Source organism: Rhagoletis zephyria, unplaced genomic scaffold (assembly GCF_001687245.7).
Source record: "Rhagoletis zephyria isolate East Lansing unplaced genomic scaffold, Rhagoletis_zephyria_1.1 Rzeph_scaffold_00790, whole genome shotgun sequence".
NCBI classification, from domain to species: domain Eukaryota; kingdom Metazoa; phylum Arthropoda; class Insecta; order Diptera; family Tephritidae; genus Rhagoletis; species Rhagoletis zephyria.
The window spans coordinates 147259-167415 of record NW_016157874.1 but is presented as its reverse complement, the minus strand read 5'-3'; the positions used below and the strand labels follow the sequence as shown (position 1 = coordinate 167415).

The window sequence follows — 20157 nt, the reverse complement described above, 5'->3', positions numbered from 1 at the left end:
TGCAAAAAAGAGAAAAAACAATAAATAAGAAGGAAGACACCGATGACATTGCTGCTGCATATATTTTATGTGGACGAATTTTAGTAATTATCAGTATTGACAAGACTACCACAATAGATGGTGCCGAAGTAAAATTAAGTTTAATTAAATATGTTATAATAGAAATTTGTGTAAGTAGTAAAATAGTATAATTCATTTGCCACTTATATATTCAAATGCACGTCATACATGTACATATGTTCCTTATGTAATTTTTGTAAAACGTTAATGCATATTTGTAATTTTTGTACTTATTGTTGATAAAGTGAAAATAAACAACCAGCCCCTGAAGATGCTAATGAGTTTAGCGAAACGTTGGGCAACAATAGTGGAATAACTTTGTTTTATTTGCGCTAAAGGATGCAAGATCGGACAAGCCTATTAAAATATTAAAATTTAAGAAAGCGTGACTGTCTAATAGTTCAGTTCTCGCAATATATAACAGTGATAGAGAGACAGAATTACATTGCGACGCAAGCGCAATAGGGTTTGGGGCTGTCTTCCTATAGCGGCAAGATGACAACAAATTTCATCCTATCTCGTATTTTTCGAAAACTGCATCAAGTGCCGAATCCAGGTACCATAGTTTCGAGCTCGAAACATTAGCAATCATGTACGCTTTAAGAAGATTTAGAACCTATTTAGAAGGTATGCCGTTCAAGATAATCACGGACTGCAACTCATTGGCTATGACTCTTGAAAGAAAACAGTTGAATCCGAGAATTGCTAGGTGGGCACTCGAACTCGAGAACTACATCATAAGAAAGGAGTTTCGATGGGGCATGTTGATGCCTTATGCCCGTATGATACTACGTTTTTTTCTTGGTTTTCGAGTGTATTTTACGCTGTATTTTGAAAGAAAGAGAAGGTCACATACAATTTCAGTACTTGTGTAAGCGAGTAAGCTATATGCCAAAAAACAAACGAAAAACAAACTAGGTTGTTAAAAACAGTCCGGCCAACTTGTATTTCGTTAGGTTTTTTTGACAGATGGCTGTATTTCGTTAGTTTTTTTACACAGCTGTTTGCATTTTGACATACGAGAGATTTTCTAAGCATACAATGGAAATACAAGTTTTATCTATTGCAACAAATTGTTTGCTAAACGCTGCTGCCTTAATACAGCGTAGGAAAAAGAAAAAGGCCTAAAATAAAATATTCTGCGCAATGGCTTTTAAAAAGAGAACTGGAAGGTAAGTTTCGAATTCCACATTATATACACCTGTATATAGTTCGTTTTTGTAATTATCAAAAATACTTTTCATAGGATTTAGCCACAAACTGTTAAAGGAAATTGAGTGCGAGGATTCAATCCTTCACAAAAATATCTTAAGAATGACTCCAGCTCAGTTTGCATTCTTATTAGAAAAAGTACGCCCCTATATTAGCAAGCAGGATACAAAATTCAGGAACTGCATAGGAGCTGCGGAACGGCTGCAGCTGACATTGCGATATCTATCCACTGGTAAGAAAAATATATTCTTGGTAATTTTTAGTACCGACATACATATGTATGTACATATTTCCAAAATGAGGTGAAACCCAAAGGTCACTTCAATTGCCGTTCCGAATTCAGCAGTAAACCATTTCCAGAATTTTAAAGGAATCAATTCCCGCAATATATTTGGCGTTAAGGGAGGAGTATTTGAAATTCCCTGCAAGTGAGCAAGATTGGCGTGATATTGCAAAAGACTTTTATCAGATGTGGGGATTCCCGAACTGCATCGGCGCTTTAGATGGTAAACTAACAATTAACACTTTTAAATTCACTCAACTGATGAAACGTCTCAGGAAAGCATTGCAGAATACTGCCAGTGAGGAAAGCAGGATCTACGTATTTCAATTACAAAGGATACCATTCATTTGTATTGATGGCAATCGCTGATGCCCACTATCGTTTTATTTATGCTGATGTCGGTGTTAATGGGAGAGTGGGTGATGCTGGAATTTGGTTGAACTCGGACCTGAAATACGCTATTGAAAAAAATGAAGTACATATACCAGCCCCATGCACGCTCCCTTTCATGTCAACTCCCTCGCCTTTTGTGCTTTTAGCCGATGATGCCTTTGCTCTAAAAGACTACTTAATGAAACCTTACTCTCATCTAAGACTATCACCAAGCGAACTTAAATACAACAACATACTTTCGAGGAACAGGCGCGTTGTTGAAAATGCTTTTGGCATTCTTGCGAACCGTTTTCGAGTTTTATTTTCACCCATCCATCGCGCTCCAGCTGCAGCCATTCAGATTGTATTATCTTGCGTATGTGTGCACAACTTTTTAAGAACAGAAAATGTGAAAAAGAAAACTACGTTTGACGCCATTTCCGAAAGTGAAATAGATGCAATAATAGATAACAACTATACAACAACCGCTTCTGAAAGAAATGCGTCAAAAAGGAGCGCTGAAGAAATAAGAAAAACTTTCGAAAACTATTTTTCTGCGGTAAATTAAAATATCGTTTCATTGTTTAAATAAACCAAAACTTTTCGTGTTGGAAATTTTCCATACTAGTAGAAGCAACAATTGGTTTATTTGGTGATTAAATAAATGAGTACAATGTCTTCAATTTATGTACATACCTACTAGCTAATACCTGCCTACTTAGCGGTGCACCGTGAGTAGTACAAACACTGTTACATTTTTGATTCAATTAGAGCAACCAAATATTTTAATGAAAGTAATAATAAGGTAAAAAAGTGGTAAGAATAATCAAAATACATATTCACTCGGCAAAATAATAACTCTGCCTCCTTTCGTAAAGTTTGACTATTTTCCTTTTATTTATTGAACTTTAATAATTTACTTATAAAAATACACCCCATTAATTAAAAATCTTTAAACTTGGCAATATGTGGTGCGTTTATAATTATGACACGGGATGTATAGTTAACTCTACAAACAAAACCATATCAATAAAACTTTTAAACTTTAAACGAAATTCAGGAAAACTCATCAAAATTTCGATTTTTTTCTTTTAAATATTAAAAAGAAAATTGCATGTCTGTGTAGATGTGTAATTTTTATGTAATAAATGGCAAATTTCAAGTGGCTTAAGATCACCGTTAATTTTGGGTATTGTTTTTTTTAAGCTGAGGGCGCCGCAACAACCCATTTTGTTTTTGAAATACTTAAAAGGAAGTTCGAAATTGTTATGTAATTTTATGCATTTTCTTGAATTTTTTTTAAAGTTTAAAGCTTCTAGTGATATGTGTTTGGTTGTAGAGTTAACTAAAGTTTTATAAATAAGTTATTAAAATTCAATAACCTACGGAAAATGGTCAAAACATGACAAAAAGGGACACTCCTATTTTTGTCTATGAGTGTACATACATACATATAAATAGTCATTGTGTTACATAAGCCCATTCCGTTTCAATTGCTCACTTTGCAGATCCATCAAAATGTCGTGCATTTGTTTCTTCGCTTTGAGTTGCAAGTCGGGGTCCAGTTTTACAATTTCTTCACCCATGTATGTACGTGTGTGAATAGGCCTTTTGTTGTGTACAGATTGTATTTAGACCGTAAAGATTGTATTTAGACCGTAAGAAATTAGGTTAAGTAACTAGACCTTAAGATTAGTTTTAATAGCGAGTAAGACAATTAGTTGTAACTTTAGCGAGTAAGAACCGTTTATATTTTAGAAGCCATAAGCCATTTTGAAAAATAAAAGGGCACTCAGCGTGAAACAGCGAAACCACACGGTTTGTCAATTTATTTTATTCCAAGCGTTTTGCAGAGACTATGTGCTCATAAGGAATGTTGATACGACTGTGGGTGTTAACAAAAAATGTATACCCCAATATAAAGGACCGTACGTAGTACACAAGGTATTAGGCAATGACCGCTACGTCATTCGTGACTTTGATAATTGTCAGTTATCCCAACTTCCATACGTTGGGGTCATTGAAGCTCACCGCATTCGGAAGTGGGTGAGTAAACCAGATGATGGCGGCATCGGTGGAGAGGACGCAGGGCATGACCCCTTGGCATGAATTAGCTTTAAGTAATTTGGGCACATGATCAAGGGCGATCCATTGTCAGGAGTGGCAACTTCAGTTGTGGCGATCGTAGCGAACGGACGTGTTGCGGAAGATTTCAGTTGCGATTATCGGCGATTTTCTTTTGTGCGCTTGTGTTTGTCAGTTGGTGCGCGGTTGTTTATTACTTGGCGTCGGTTAACGGTGACTTGTTTACCAATAAGTGGCGTCGGTGTACGGTAACTTGTTGACAAGTTTTTCGTCGTCTGCTTTGTGGTGGTATTTGTTTACCAGAAGTGCGCGATACCGTTTGTGGCTGGCAAACAACTTGTTTACCAGCTCGAGATAATATACGTGTGCGTGTGTGTAGGTATTGACTACAGTATTTGTATACTAGAGTCCAGCGCAATTGTATTTGCCGCATTTCATTCAATAAGTACTCCTTGCATTGTACTCTACTCCCAACACATTGTTACTTTTTTTCCGCATACATACACTACTTGGCGTTGAGAGAGTAAATACTTGACGTACTTGCTATTACTCCACCAAAGTACGTACTCTACTTTCCCTCATCGCGTACGAGAGATATTTGCTGCTGCCAAAAGGGAGTAGCAAATCTACTCTCTGTATACTTGTAGTACGGTAAGTACTTGCGTATTAAATTTCAATTCTGGTTGTTAGCCTACTAGTTGATATCGTTTGCAGCGCTGGTCAGTGAAATTGAAAGAGTAAAAATAGAATATGGAAATNGCCGTTTAAATGGAATTGCGCTGGAGTCTATTGTATACCAAATCGCGAACACGTGATTCACGTGTACCCAGTAGGGAATTAGTGTAGGTAAGTGCTTATTTAGTACTGATCTTGGGCAAGTTTAGGGATTTTTTTGAGATCGTTTCCAGACTCTTTCCGGACTTTTTCCGGATATTTTCCAGACTTTTTCCGGATATTTTCCGGCATTTCGTAGAACGGGTTTTTGGGCTCCTGCAGTGCCGCTCGGTGTTTCTGACCTTCTACGGTGGCCATTTTAGGTCCCGCCTTTTTTGGCGGAGTGTTGCGCTGTGTACCGCGTATTACGTGTGCCGGGTACTGCTTTCTCAAGCGATTTGCTCTGAGGGCATCTGTTGTGTGAGCTGCTGGCTTTTGGCTAGACCTTGAGTAGGGCTTATACGCGCATATCGGCGATTGCTTTGCCTCACGAGTGTGTTGGCATAGCTACTACATCGGTCGATCCGTATCCCGATACGGGGACACCGTTCCGACCGGCGGGATTACTTGGGTGACCTTTTCAAGGGCTGCCTTGGGGTGTGGTCTGCATCCAGCGGTTTTAGCCGCCTTGACCGCTCGTTGAGTCGCCGGCATTATAGCGCGGGCTCTACTTTGAGTCCTACTGAAACCGGGGCTCCATTTTCAGTTTGCTCTTAGGGCGTTTGTTAGAGCACAGTCGGTGCTTGGGTGCGTGTGCGCGTAAGTGCACGGTACAGCTACCCGCTGGAGAGGCTGAAGGCCAAAATGCCTTCGCGGAGGAAGAACCGCAGAGTGGCTAGTGTGGGCGCCGAAGAATCGTCGGTTCGCGAAGTGTCCACGTCGGGGGAGGAGAGTGATGCAACGAGGAAACAGGAGGGGGTGAAATCGCCACCACGGAATATACGTCGGACGGATGAGGTTTACAAGAAAGAATCGGGTTCGGGTACCAGGTCTGATGGAAGGCGTGGTCGTCCGAGGTCGATTGTGGTTTCGGGGGTAATACCTTTTAGCGATGCGTCAGGTGGAGCAAGGTTGAGTGCTGGTTGGTCGTTGGGCGTTGGCGCGAGTGCGGGCACGGTTGCTGAGAAGAACGTCGATGCGAGCACGGTTGCTGGTACCAGCACTTGTGCTGATGTGGGCGTTGGGGGGGCTGCATTAAAGCCAGGTAAGGTGGTTGGGGCTGATACGAGGGCTAGTTCCTCGGTATCGGCGAGGAGGTTAAAGGCGATCTCCGCTAAATTTAGCGAGGCCGTTTTTGGGTTGGAAGGAGTTGACTTATTGTCGGCGAAGAGGCTGTTGGAGTTTTCCTCGGAGTACGAGGAGCTCCTGATGACGGCTATTGCCGAGAATGACCACCTTCACGGCAAGGTTGATGTCCTCAGTGGGCGAAGAAAGGGCGTCTTTTCCCAGCCTGCTGTGGTCCCACTGATGGGAGCTCCACCGTAGTCGACACCGGAGGCTATTGTGCCATCGATGCCTGCATCGGTGGCTCCGAAACCGATGGAGACATATTCGCTGATTGTTCAGGAGAAGTCGGGTCAGCGCTCTAGTGAGGTCGTGAAGAAGGTAATGAATGAGGTGGGCCCCTCATTAGGTGTGAGGGTGCATGAGATTAAACCTCTAAAGGGAGGCGGTGCGATTATTCGTACACCTTCTGTCGCGGAGCGGGAGAAGGTTGCGAAGAATACCCGCTTCTCTGAGGTGGGGCTCGATGTCAGCATCAGGAAGCAAGGAACTAGGGTTGTGGTTCAGTCGGTTCTCACTGAGATACCCCCGATGAATTCATGGGGGAGTTGTACAGGTTGAACGTTCAGGAGTTCAGCCCTGGATGCCTGAAGAAGGACGTAAGGATGGTCAGCCGTCCTTGGAAGAAGACTCCGGATGGAGTAACAAATGTTGTCTTGGAGGGTACGGACAAGTTAATGTCCGCTCTCCTTGATGCAGGCCGTTGCTACATTAAGTGGTTCTCGTTCCGAGTACGGCAGGATTTGTTTGCGCCCGCTTGCTTCCGGTGCATGGGCTTCGATCACCGTGTGGCCAACTGTAGGGCGAAGAACTCTGTCTTAGGTGCGGGCAGGAAGGGCATCGTATGGCGAGGTGTGAGAATGCAATGCATTGTCGCAACTGCGCCTTCAGGGGAAAGCCGGCTGAGTATCTTATGATGACAGCCGCTTGCCCGATTTATGATGCAGTTGTTGCCCGTGCGCTTCCCAGACATTAAGATGGGTAAGGTCCTGCAACTTAATTGTCAGGGGGCTTACTCGGTGATGTGCGACTTAGGGACATTGATGCTAGAGGAGGACTGCGGCATGCAGGAACCTTATGCCTCACATGGTGTGGTACGGGGTCTCCCTTGTGTTTCAGGGTCTTCACCGACCGTGGGGCCAATGCTGCAGTTGTGGTGAATAACCCGCACTTAGAGTGCGTATTGGTAGACTCGTCTGAGCTAGGAGTAATTGTTAGTGTAGAGGGTAGGTTCGGGAGGCTGCTCGTCAGCAGCATCTATTGTAAGTTTGGTGAGTCATTGGAACCCTACCTCGCCTACCTTGACACGGTGCTACTTCTGGCAAGTAGCAGACATGTTTCGACTGGAGAGTTAGGGCTGGATAGGGTATAAGTGACCACAATCTTATTGAGATTGTGATCTTGCCCCATACGCCTCCTGGCAGGGATTCTGGGTGTCATGCGAGAAGGTGGCGTACCAGTGGGGTTGACTGGGACCAATACCAGCTCCTAGCCGAAGTGGCTATGTGGGAAGTGCCTCTGAGCGATTTTGGGGAGATGACCTCGAATGAGCAAATTGCTTGTCTTAACGAAATCGTTTGGAAGGTAAATGATCGCGTTCTGCGTAGATGGGTGCCGCCTAATCTTAGGCGGGCGAAGTTTTGGTCGCCAGCGCTCAATGACAAGAGGAAGGCAAGACGTCTGTTTCAAAGGTGTAGGTGCAACGGGGGGGTATAATCTGTCCCAGCTTAGGAGTCAATATAGGAGTGAGATGAGGGAATATAAAAATCTTCTAGTCAGAACGAAAGAGGAGGACTGGCAGAGATTTGTAGGGGAGAATAGGGACGATACTTGGGGACAGGTTTTCAAGATATGTCGGGGTCGTCAGAGTACGTAAATCACCTCTCTTCGCGTTGGTGACACTATGTTATCATCGTGGGGGGAGTGTGCAGGGGTTCTGTTAGGAACGTTCTTTCCTAGGGCGGAGGTGCAAGTACCTTCGACACAGGAGATGCCTGTTCCCCCACTAGATGATGAGGAGTTGGGGTATGTATTTGGCCTGGTCAGGTCTAAAAGGTCCCCAGGTAGCATGTCGGATAGACAGTATGGCTTCAGGAAAGGACGTAGTGTAGAGGATGCTTGGCTGAATGTTCAGAGTGTAGTACGGGGGAGTGTCAACAAGTATGTCCTTGGCATATTTGTTGACTTTAAGGGGGCTTTTGACTACCTACGTTGGGACAGAGTCATTGAGCGTTTGGAACAGCTGGGGTGTGCAGAGATGGCTCTCTGGCGGAGTTATTTCTCCGATCGCAGAGCTACCATGGTTGGTGTTGCGGGGACTGTTGAGGTCGATGTGGCTCGTGGCTGTCCGCAGGGGTCCATCAATGGTCGATTTATTTGGGTCCTTATGATGGATTCCCTGCTGTGAGAGCTCGAGCCAGTCTGTGGCTTTAGTGCGTACGCTGGTGACCTTCTCGTCTTGGCTGAAGGAAATTCCAGGTCAGATATAGAAAGGCAGGAAGAACGGCTGCTTGAGATCGTCGGTAGCTGGGGGCAACGTATGGGAGTCGACACTTCGGTTGGCAAGTCGGTAATAATGTTACTCAAGGGGAAGCTATCGTTGGGACGTACACCGGTGGTTCGCGTCAACCGGGTCAGTCTTAGATATGTGACGCAAGTCAGGTATTTGGGGCTGACCATTGGGGAACGCATGAGCTTTGCTCCCCACCTGGTGTGCCGTAAGGAGCGCCTTGTTGGTGTTGTGGGTAAGGTACGTCGCATCCTGAGATGTGAATGGGGCCTCGGCCGGCGTGCTGTTCGTGCCATCTATCGCGGCCTATTCGTGGCTTGTGCCACGTTTGGGTCCGCTATTTTGTACGAAACAGTTATGAAGGTTGCAGGTCGCTAGAAGGTCCTATCCTGTCAGAGGGTATTGTTGCTGGGTTGTCTTCCGATGTGTAGCACCGTCTCCACGGATGCGCTTCAGGTATTGATGGGAGTTCCTTCTCTTGACCTGGTGGTTATAGCGAGAGCTATGACCTACAGGATGAGAAAAGACATGAACATGTTGCCGTTGACTGGGTGGGTTTCGGACGGTGACTTGGAGAGGGGCTATCTTGAGTGCAAACGGTTGTTGGATGACAGAGTGCGTGGTATGTGGCAGGACCGTTGGGATGGTAGTTCCAATGGTCATGTTATATACCGCTTCATTCCGAGTGTAGGGTTTATTGGAGAGAAAATCCGGACTACGGGCATTGCTTGAGCTTGGATTTTCTACTAACGGGGCATGGTCCTCTTAATACTTTTTTGCGTAAGAGGAACCTCCATGACTCTGAGGTGTGTGAGTGTGGAGCGGAGCTTGAGGATATCGAGCACGTGCTTTGCGAATGCCCGAGATACTCGGACTTGAGGAATCTTGATAGCGTGGGGGTAAAATGGACGGATGGACGGTACGACTTCGGTAGTACCCTCTCCAGGAATTTCGCACGTGAAGTTTTTAGAAGGCGAAGACGCCTCGAGTAGGAAAGTGGTGTTGGTGATGGCTACCAGTCCAGAGTAGTATGGTATATCAACTGGGAGTGGCTTCGGCCACGAGGTCTGACCGGAGACTTAATTCTGGTACCACGGGGAGCAGTTGCCCTTGGAGCTTGCTCCAATCTGCTCGTGCGGCTTGGCCCTACGGGGAGTATCGTGGTGGCTGTGGTTTAAACCCGAATGCGGGGAGAGTCGTGTTGGCACGATGTGGAGTTTCATTGCAACCGGGTGCCGTACCCATAGCACGGCAGAGGTTTAGATAGTCCTCGAACCCTACCAAGGTGGTTAGCGTGTCCATTCCGCACTGCCAATTGGTACCGAGATGCTCGCATTTCCGGGCGCTGATCTTCGCATTGAATTGATCCGTTGAGCTTTAGGGGCTCTGTGGAGCTTAGACTGCATTAGAGTGCGGAAGGTACCCACGTTAAACCTAAACTACATCTGTCAGGATTGGCCGAGCTGTAAACACTGTATAAGAGTATATTAAGTATTGCCCTGTGTAAACTAGGTATAAGCATATCAATGTATATATTTCGATAAGTCGAATGAATACAACTCTGGGGAGGCCATGAAGTTAATGATGGAGGCTCTTCCGGAAAATCCAGAAAACAAGTCACACGCGAATTATTATTTATCGACAATTATCTTCATTTAAACAGGAGATCGACACAGTTTAAAATATGATAAAAAAAAATCTCATTACGCGTCCGAGTTTAATATAATTTAAACGATGTAAGAAATTGTAACAAAGCTGGAAAGTTTAATAAGCAGATTTTCAATAACGTCGATAACAAACAGTGATATCAATAATGCATCCAATATGGATGTGGTATCGAGGCTAATAGTAGCCAGTACTGCCTCACTACGTAGTGAGATCGTACAAGTTAGACGTCAGTTAGAGGCTTTGAACAGATCAAATAATGTTGCTGAATACGTGACAGAAATGATTGAACACAGTATAATTTACGAGGAAACTTTGGACGTTATAAAGTCCCTTCCAGAATTTAAAGGACATATTAATAATTACGTTAGTTGGCGTGAGGCGGCCAACAACTCTATGTCATTGTATACGAGGGGAAGTAGGAAGCACTTTGCCGCTTTGACAAGGAACAAAAATAACGCAAGAAGCAAATGACATTCTGACCAAGCATGGTACATTTTTAAACTTGACGCGATTCTATTAGATTTAGCGTTTGCCGACAAGAGACCATCACACATAATAGAACAAGAAATGAGTGACCAAATTCTTTTTACTTTGGGACCACGCGATATACCCGATACTCTAGCAAAAGCGCAGGAGTTATATTCCAACCACATGCGTTCCAAGTTCGCTTTAAATTTTTTTTTTTTTTTTTTGTTTTTTTTAGTAATAACAGATATTTATTCTCATAATGTTTGTTTTTACCCAATTATTAATTACTCTTGTAACCATCAAACTTTCTTTGTCTGTTGAAAAATGTCAAACAAGTTGACGGAACTTCATAAGTCTTAAAAATGACGAAATAAATTTGCGTTCAACAAAAACCAAAATTATTATGGAGATACCCTTCAACGGTGAAGATACACATACTTAGTAGGAATATATGGAAACATATCACTACAGGGACATCAGGACAAACTACATTGGTGAAACAAAAAGGACCATATCTTCCAGATAAAAATGAAGCATTTGAGTGGGTAATGAAAGGGATGTGTAAAATAGGATCACTATGCTACCCCTCAGGAGACTGTTATGGTGGCGGATTGAAACATTGTGAAGGATTGGGGCTTAATCCCACTTGGGTAGAAAGTAAAGAAATGACTCATGAAGGTGCGGAATGGAGTGAACATTTTTTGTTTTTGAGAGATCGTTGTATTCAAGATTGGTCATGTCACATTGATAAGAGAGACAGTTTCGTATATGTTGATAATAATGGATCAGCTTATATAAAACCTGGACATGAAAAAATTTATTTAAATGGGAAAGAATATAACAAAGAGTCTGGTTTCGTCATAATAACGCCTGATAACGTCAAGGCTAAAAAATTAAATGTGTTAGCAGATTGCATTGACGATGATGGCAATAAGTATAGTTCATGGATTGTAAATGCACAAAAACATAGTCTTGAATTTAAGGAAAATGATCATTGCAGGCAAATAAAAAATTACAATGTATGTATAAATAAAAGAGTAAAAAGGAGTACACCAGAAATGGCGATTAGTATTGATGACACAAATCAGGTTAATGAAGAAATAAAAAACTTTATATCTAGACAGAACTTCAATAATTTTGTATTACAACAAGAAATTTTTATGATAAAGGACACAATAAATAAATTGGTTATAAGTTCATCAAGATTTAACCCTTTTATTGTTAAGGATCTATTGAACATAAATGTATATGTTAAGAAAAGTGGATCACTTATGAGTGCTTGTCCGTGTCAATCACTTGATGCAGATTGTCCTTTGAATAAGTTGGTGCATGAAGGTGATAGTATTTGTGATGATAAAAAGAAATCAAAAGTTGTTGATGTCATCAAATTATTAAATGTTGATAAAATCATTCCAGATGATGTTGAGTTCAGAGGAAAAGAAGAAACAATTTATGAAACCCAAAATGAGCGAGATGCCTCAAACAATGAATTATTCATTAACCCCTCAATAAATAGAGAATCTTCAAATCTTGTGAATGTTGTTGGCAGCATGCCTGGTTTTGGGATGTTTGCTAGTGTTGTTTTAATTCTCCCCTTCATAAATTTATTTTTGATATTGTACAGGAGATAGTTTTGATAGACATCAAGTTTTAAATAAAAATATCTTGTTTTTACTGACAAGACATTATTACCCAATTCAGATTCAAATTCTCAAAACCTTCCCCAAGAAAATCGAAGAAACCAAAATTTGCAAAATAATTTGAGGTATTCCCAAAAGAATCCTCAGGTAGCTATTATCAAAATCGCACAGAACCGATGGACGTAGATCCGTTATTACAAATACGAAATAAGCAACCAAATTATGGAAATGCACACACAATGAGAAATAATGGGATTATTTAGCAAAATAAAAAATGTGCAAAAACGGGGAATTGAACGTGCGCAAACAAGCGCCCAACCGCAACAGAAAGTGCAACGTGTTAACAAGCCCAAAATGATGGAAAATTGTTTATTGAAAATGAAATAATAAAATAAAAAAATATAAAGTTAATAACCATACGTTAGAGGGAGTTTATTTGATACCCTTTCAAGATTTAGTAATTATAGATGATCTAAAATATGAAAATCCCTCAGGAAAAATTTTAACTATTTAAAAGATGTAAAACAAGAAATTTAGATTTAAAGTTAAAAAATTTTAATATACTAACCCCGATAAAGCAGGAAATATAAAGGGACAAACTGTCTGCATATTTTAGAGCCGATAGATGAACATCACTAAGAAGGGGAGGAGTTAACCCGACAAATTGTCAACGAAGTATTGTCAAATAAACATCCTCTTGAAACTTTGACAATATCACAATTTGGATCACCATGAATCGCTGAGCTAACACATGCGGCCGATGATAATAACAAATGAATTTCAGCGCATAAACTCCAGGTTAACTAATTAACGGTGTGAATGCGCGCACAAACAAGAAACTTATCGATTACACGCAAATTTAATAAGTTCAATAAGTAGACATCAAGCTAACTAACTGACTGCTTGGTCAGCTAAAAGCGCGCACACCCGTTTAGCTTATCGAATAATTGTAATAGTTAGTAAGATTCAGTATTATTCTGACCCTTGAACGGCACAGAAGTGACTTGAAAATAAAACGAATTAAGTTATTAGTAACAAAGCATTGTCGCATATTCAAACATCAAAAGGAGACCTAGCTGATCAACAAAGGCAACTGGAGGATCCCAACTAAAAACAAGTTGCACGCGATGAAGGTAACAGACTTAGTGGACATTTCAGAGTTTAAAATTGTGTCTTAATAACTACTTAGCATTCCGAATGTTTAATCAGAAGTGGTCTTTTCACCCATCCTAAATTAAAGTAATCGCAAAGTACTTAAAACATTCAGTTAATTAAACATTATTTCGCGCGAAATGTAACGCGACGTAGTTTGTGCGGAAAAGTACTCGCTGCTCCAGTTGAGAAAAGTTTTGAAAACTTCGACCCAGGTAAAATCACTTAAGTAGAATTTACATGAGGCGATTTTCTAAGCGATTCAACATCGCTTTCAACAAAACCACATGTGTAAATTATGTTTCAATTTTCTAGAAAGCGATAAAATCGTATATCGTATTTGATAAGACACCGATAAAAAGCAAAAGCCCTCAAACGGGTGCGATACGATACAATGCGGTGCTTCATCTTTATTATGGCAATCTTTATATTACTTCAAATACTTTAAAGCGTATCATATGGGTTAACAATAGACGAGATTAATTATTAGTTCCATTTCAGAACCCTACAAGGAATAAGTCGCTGAAATCGTGCAATGAACTATGATTGCTACGACACAATTTTGGAATGATCCGTATCGTAAATGTGTTCTTCGCCACATTGAAAACAATTGAATTTAAACTTCACTCAGAGCAAGCGAAATTCACAAGCTATAGCTAAATCCATCAACAAGGTATAATTTGACAACTTCTCCTCTGTGAATAAGTGTCTTAAAAATTCTGATTTAATGAAGGCTAAAATACGTCCCGTACATTTTATCCCGCATAGTTTTGTTTAGACCTTCGGAGTCATCCGACAAATTCCTGTTGAATTTATCGACTAGAAAATCAAGGAAAATATTCAATTGAACATTCCACTTATTTCTGTCGCGAGACTTAAAACACGGGACCCAAACGACAAAGAAAGACTTCTGCCGACTTTCAACATAACAATTGGATTTTAAGGCAATAACCTTCCCGAATCGATTCTCATATTTACAGCAAACTTTAAGGTTTTACATTACTTTTCCAGAGTCAGACAATGCTATAACTGCGGAAGGCTGGGGCATACGAGACTAGCGTGTAAAGCGGAAAAGAGGTGCCTTACATGCGGAAAAGAGGAAGGCTGCATAGATAAATGCAATAATGTTAAATGTATTATCTGTGGCATCCAAAACCACAGTGCTCTCAGCAGAAAAACATACCCTGAATGGGAAAAGGAAGAAGAAATCCTGCTACCACACAATCAAAGGAAACTCGAAATCGCGAATACGATGATCTTGGATGTAGAAAGAAGAGAAAGAAGACGAACGACATTGGAAAGTCTCTGTATACGACAGCAGCTTAACAATATGATGAATTTTAAAGAACACGTGGACAGCACAAACAGCGCTTACACAGCTGTTATTCAAAGTAGAAATGGACGTCAGCGAAAGCAGGAACAAAACAATTGATGTGTGTTTATGTATAAATTCTTTCCTGTGATATAAATGTTATTATTACTAAATGTGAGTAAGATTCAAATCAAATCATTGTATTTCATGTTTATTGTTTGTGATTGTTTAAGCGACGTACGCACTTAAAATACACCTCTGCTAAAGAGAACGCATCCACCCTCTTTTTCGAACTAACGGCAGTTCGATGTGACCATGCGACTGCTATAAACAGGGGCGCCTTATTGGCTCTCCTTCTCCTTTTTCGACCTTACGGATTGGACCATCATCGATAGAGTATCATTTTAATCAACTACATCAACCAAAGGAATTTATCAACTTCATCATCGTGGAGTATTTACCACATACATCATTTACTTCGCTAAGTATCAATTTGAATTATACATTTACATTTCAATTACTGTTTGGAACATCTTTATGTTATATTTATATTGAATTCTCATTCTTTGTACTATTGAACTTCAACATTGTCTCATGAAGTTGCATATGAATTACATACATGCGTATTTGCATTATTATACAAATACTTGAGTGCTTTACATCCATTACCCTCGCAGTGTAGATCCGTACCTACACGTATATCTAACAGATTTGCCTCAACAATTTCCCTTCCCAATATCGTAAATAGGGGTTTACCTCCGTAAGCCCTCCAACAGATTCTAATAAAAAACAGACTACCTGAAGAAGGCGCCAAATTCGTAGAAACGCGAAGGAGTGTAAAGGAAATTTATTTCACAAAATTCAAATTTATTTATTCAACGGCCAAAGCAGCTCTAACCCAGCAAGCAACTACATAAAAATCAAACATACAAAAGAAACTCCAATAGATTTTCACCTTTTGAAGCAGACGAAAGCTTGCCTGCTCTGAAAAGCAACAAATAAAATAACTACGAGACTCAGGTACAGTAAGTTGGCCCAAACTACCACAGTCGGTGGCAGTCAAAGGCCAAACCCTACCGACAAACAATTTAAAAAAACCTATCACTCTTTGCTACGATTTAAGAATTAAATATGGAAGATCGAACACAAAGGAAGCTACTGGAAGACGAAATGAGGGTGTAAGCGACAGGATCACAATTCCAGGTATTAAATAAATAAATAAATCTGAAATTTTCTTCTTGAAAGAAATCACAACATAACATTCTAATATTCTTTAAATAAAAAATCAGTACAAAGTAGAAATAAGTCCATACAAATATGTAAATAACAGAAATAACATCCCTACAGAGCGACTTCCGAGAGAACTTTAAATTAAAACGTCCAACCAAGAAAATAAAGCGCGGGATGCTGAAATACAAGCACGAACCGGTCTTGGTTGCACGACGAGGGGCAGACCGCGCCACCGTGAAGTACCGTGGCGTAAAATACGAAATGCAATTCATCCACTAGAAAGCGCGCTGAACCAGCACACCCATCACCACACATCGGCGGAGCTCCATGTAGACCGTACCTGTAAAGTTCATACATTCAAAATAAATAATAAAATTGACACCCCTATTGCTAGTGTCGACTAGTAGTAGATAAACGACTTCTAGTCGATTATCGATTATCTGTGGTATTTTCAAAGTCGTTTTCTCGCTCAATAAGTGAGTGTGAGTCCTTCTAGAAACAAACAGTTGAGTTCACAGTCGCTTATTGAACGAGAAATCGACATTATAATCTAATAACAAAAATCAGAGCCTACGGATACGTAGGCGTGGCAATTAGGAGCATAAAAGTATCAAACTACAAACATTTAAATATCAGACGCAATGTGGCATTGATATTGGTAAGATGATGAATGTGGACAGTAACATTACACTTTGTTCGGCATACTTTAGTCAGACCTTAAACATATAAAACTTTATTAACGAAATTCAAAAATTGTTATCTTTTTTAAACTAACAATCAAACGTTTTTTTTTGGGAGTCTTTAACGCAAGATGGTCCAGGTTGGGAGACAACTATGATTCGACGAGAGGGAAAATCCTTTCTGCTACCATTGACAGGTTTAACTTCAAGTGCCTCAACAGCGATGCTAAAACCTTTCCTTCAGAAACACCAATGGCAATGAAATCAACGGTTCTGTACTAGACTTCAGCCTGACTGTAATTACCTTGAAAACTGGACAACAAAGGATGATTTCATTGGCGGAAGTCATCGCCAGTCCATTATTATTGAGCTTCGAAACGTAGAAAAGCTGCCCAACTTCTTCATTAGCAATAAGGCTTTGAACAACGAACTGAATAAAGTTAAATGCGGCAACGGGTCAAATCCTTCAACACTGGTATGTATCATGCATTAAAGAAGTCTACGATTGACTTCAACGAAGTTAAGTTTACACCGAAAACGTGGTTGAATGATGGGCTGAACAAAAGCTATAGGAGACTTTTGGCATCTCTTAAAAAGCCATACTACACAACTCCCCAATATTGAAGACTTTGAAGCTGCTATATGTGCAAAAATTGACTAGGGAAACGAGGTGAAACTGTCAAAAAAAGCGAACTTCGGGGAAGCAATTGCAGAACTTAACAAAAACCCAAACACGAGGGACTCTTGGAGATTCGTCAACAACACAAAAGGGAGAAGCAAGCACATACGCCACTGGATAAGAGAAAACAAATGAGGCCTTCTTGACGCCTATCAAAATCCAAGTTATGGAAAATAACTATGATGCAATTCAAAGCTATAAACAATGCAAGCAAAATGACAAGTGTAGTAGAATGTACTGTAAACATACCAATAATCTGGCAGCGCTAGTCTCAAAAAGGATATATGCAAATCACGTGGCACCGCTTGTAACAAAGATTCATTCCGAATAAACAAGTTAACCGAAGCGGTCGTGAATTATTCTATAGCTCAGGTACGGAAATAAAAAAAACCTAACGCAAACCCACTTGATTAAGTAACGATGAGCGAAACTCTCAGAGCAACACCTAAGCGACGCGAAAACGCGGCAATAGTAACCGCGACAGCAGACGTCGCAATCAGCGAGAACCGTTCTTTCGATTTAACAGCAATCGAAAAACAGCTACGTATTTTGCAGCTAAAAGTTGCAAACAGGTAAAGCCTGCCGCAGCATCCCGATCAACTTCTCTGAAATAGAGAAAACCTTCCGTACATTTAATGGCGACGAAGTGGAGCAGCGAGTTCGAGGACAGCCGAAAAGTTTACCGGTACGATGAGGTGGCTGCGCCCAGATATTGTTACGCATATGCAACATTGACGGGTGGAAGAAACGGGTGTCTGAGACAGCAACTCATCGATGAATTTAAAAGGCCACTGAGTGTCAAAGACATTCTTCGTCAATTGGAGACGCGCGTTTGGGAAAAATCGGAAACCCTCACGCATTACGTTCTGAGCATGCAAGAGCTTGCTCAGTCAGCACCAATCGAAGTATATAAACTGGTAGCTTTCATCATCGACGGGGTCAAGGACAAGTCGGCCAAAACACTAATTTTTAGCGGAGTGGCGACAATCGGCAAATTTAAAAAGCTGATACCACAATATGAAAGGCTCCAAGCAGCAACCGAGAAGAAAGCGAGCGCTCCATACCCCATTGGCATTGTCAGCAGTAAGATGCTACAATCGTTCTCGTAATGGGCACTACTCCAAGTATTGCGCAGAGAAAAGGCGTTAAACTGCTTAAATTTAAAATTAATCGGGCATAATCAACGCGAAGTATTCGCTACTCCAATTAAAAGGGTGGACTCAACGCTAATGGAGTAAAAGCGGCGGACCAAATTACGGCGATAGTGCGAATAATAACGATGCTGCGAATATAGACAACGGCGAAGAGCGTCGCGAATTTTCTCAAAAAGTTGTTATCGTAACAATCAGCGTACTGGGGTGCGTCAAAAGTAGCACCCGTGAATTCGGTGGTGCGAAAATAACGGTTAGAAAAAGAGATAGAATTGCTTAAATTAAAATTGGGGCTACAAAAAGATGGGTGTAGTGTAACTGAAAGTCGACCATGCTTAACGTTTATAATTATTTAAAACAATAAGGGTTTCATATTTCAGTTGTTTGAATATTGTGAATATAGAACTCACGCATTGTCAGGCACACGTGCCAAACCGTCAAACAAACTAACTTTAAGCTTCAATTTATTTATAATATTATTTAGACTTATGCAGCAATTACTTCCCATAAATACCCCAATATGTTAGGCTAAGAAATCAATTGTAAAAGAACCTACAAAGCGACATTGAGTTGCTCAGTAAAATAAATTCAATACAATTAAAACATAAATGAATTGTTTCATTCGATACATGGCGATCCTGCCAGCTTTTTGCGAAAATTAATTTGCAAAAAAGCTATCCTGCCAACCGGTGCTTAGATTTGAATTGCACAGTGGCAGTCTAGTGCTTTGCTGCACAGATCAGCCTGAATCCTGGTTTGCTTAAATTGCAACATTTTTAAAATTTTGTGCTTAAAAATTATGCACTAAAAAGCACTTTGACTTGATCAGCCAAAAAAAAAAAAAAAAAGATCAATCAATCATCAAACAAAAAAGCCTGACGGACAGTCAGCTTAAAACTAATTTGTCCTGACGTGGATCAGCCACAAAGATCCGTCAGCTGCGTGATGAAGGAAGGACCACAACCAATAACTCTCGAGGAATATAGAAAAAGAACCAGCAGAAAGACAACAGATGAAATTACCATTCCAAAAGCACAAAAGCCAAAAAGAAGAGGAGGTTACATGCAAAAACTAAAACGGGAGAAGGCAATCCTACTAAGAACAGTTAATACAAGGCCGCCACCACCATGGGATGCAGCAACTAAAATATGGAGTAGAATCTCAGAGGTAGAATTCCTGATGGAGCAGTATTTAGTAAATAGAAAGCAAAATTAAAAAAAAAAATAATAAAAAATATAAATTATATTATAAGCAAACAAAAACTGATGTGCGTCAATCCGCACTCATAGGGCCAGTAAGCGAATTTTCGCTCGTGGCAAAAATATTTTTTTTTATATACATATACAATACATTTCTTAAGTTACTTTCAATCTTACTTTTTAAAAAAAAAAAAAATTTTTATTGCTTTTTTTTTAAATATTAAGCCAAAATTTTATCAATAAAAATAAATAAATGTTAATTAAAAATTTACTAAAATAAGAATTAATAAAAAAAAAGAGGGTTATAGTTACATAAAATTTTTAAAAAACTTATATGATAGGAGACAATTAGAAAAATTTAAAACTGGACATACCAATACAAATACTACAAACTTGGCCTAAAATGGGTCTATTAGACGTAAAAACAGTAGACTCTACTGCAAATGTTATCAACAAAGT

At 40.4% G+C, this 20157-nt stretch overlaps 1 protein-coding gene and 1 long non-coding RNA gene across 2 annotated transcripts; both read left to right on the top strand.

The window, feature by feature from the left end:
* Positions 1–1700: 1700 nt before the first annotated feature.
* On the top strand, positions 1701–2721 carry LOC108361559 (uncharacterized). Its single transcript, XM_017614203.1, has 2 exons — positions 1701–1778; positions 1831–2721. Exons 1-2 carry the CDS (start codon positions 1742–1744, stop codon positions 2493–2495), a joined length of 702 nt encoding a protein of 233 aa, XP_017469692.1. The 5' UTR covers positions 1701–1741; the 3' UTR covers positions 2496–2721.
* A 721-nt stretch (positions 2722–3442) lies between these two features.
* LOC108361560 (uncharacterized) lies at positions 3443–19236 on the top strand. Its single transcript, XR_001847321.1, has 4 exons — positions 3443–3517; positions 9544–9547; positions 11998–12002; positions 19223–19236. It is a non-coding gene; the product is annotated as an uncharacterized LOC108361560 (long non-coding RNA).
* The last annotated feature ends 921 nt before the right edge of the window (positions 19237–20157 follow it).

Bases quoted from the DNA above. Each gene is read 5' to 3' on its own strand.
- LOC108361559 (XM_017614203.1), top strand. From the start codon at position 1,742: ATGTGGGGATTCCCGAACTGCATCGGCGCTTTAGATG. The intron at 1,779-1,830 runs GTAAACTAACAA...GAAACGTCTCAG, and splicing joins CTGCATCGGCGCTTTAGATG to GAAAGCATTGCAGAATACTG.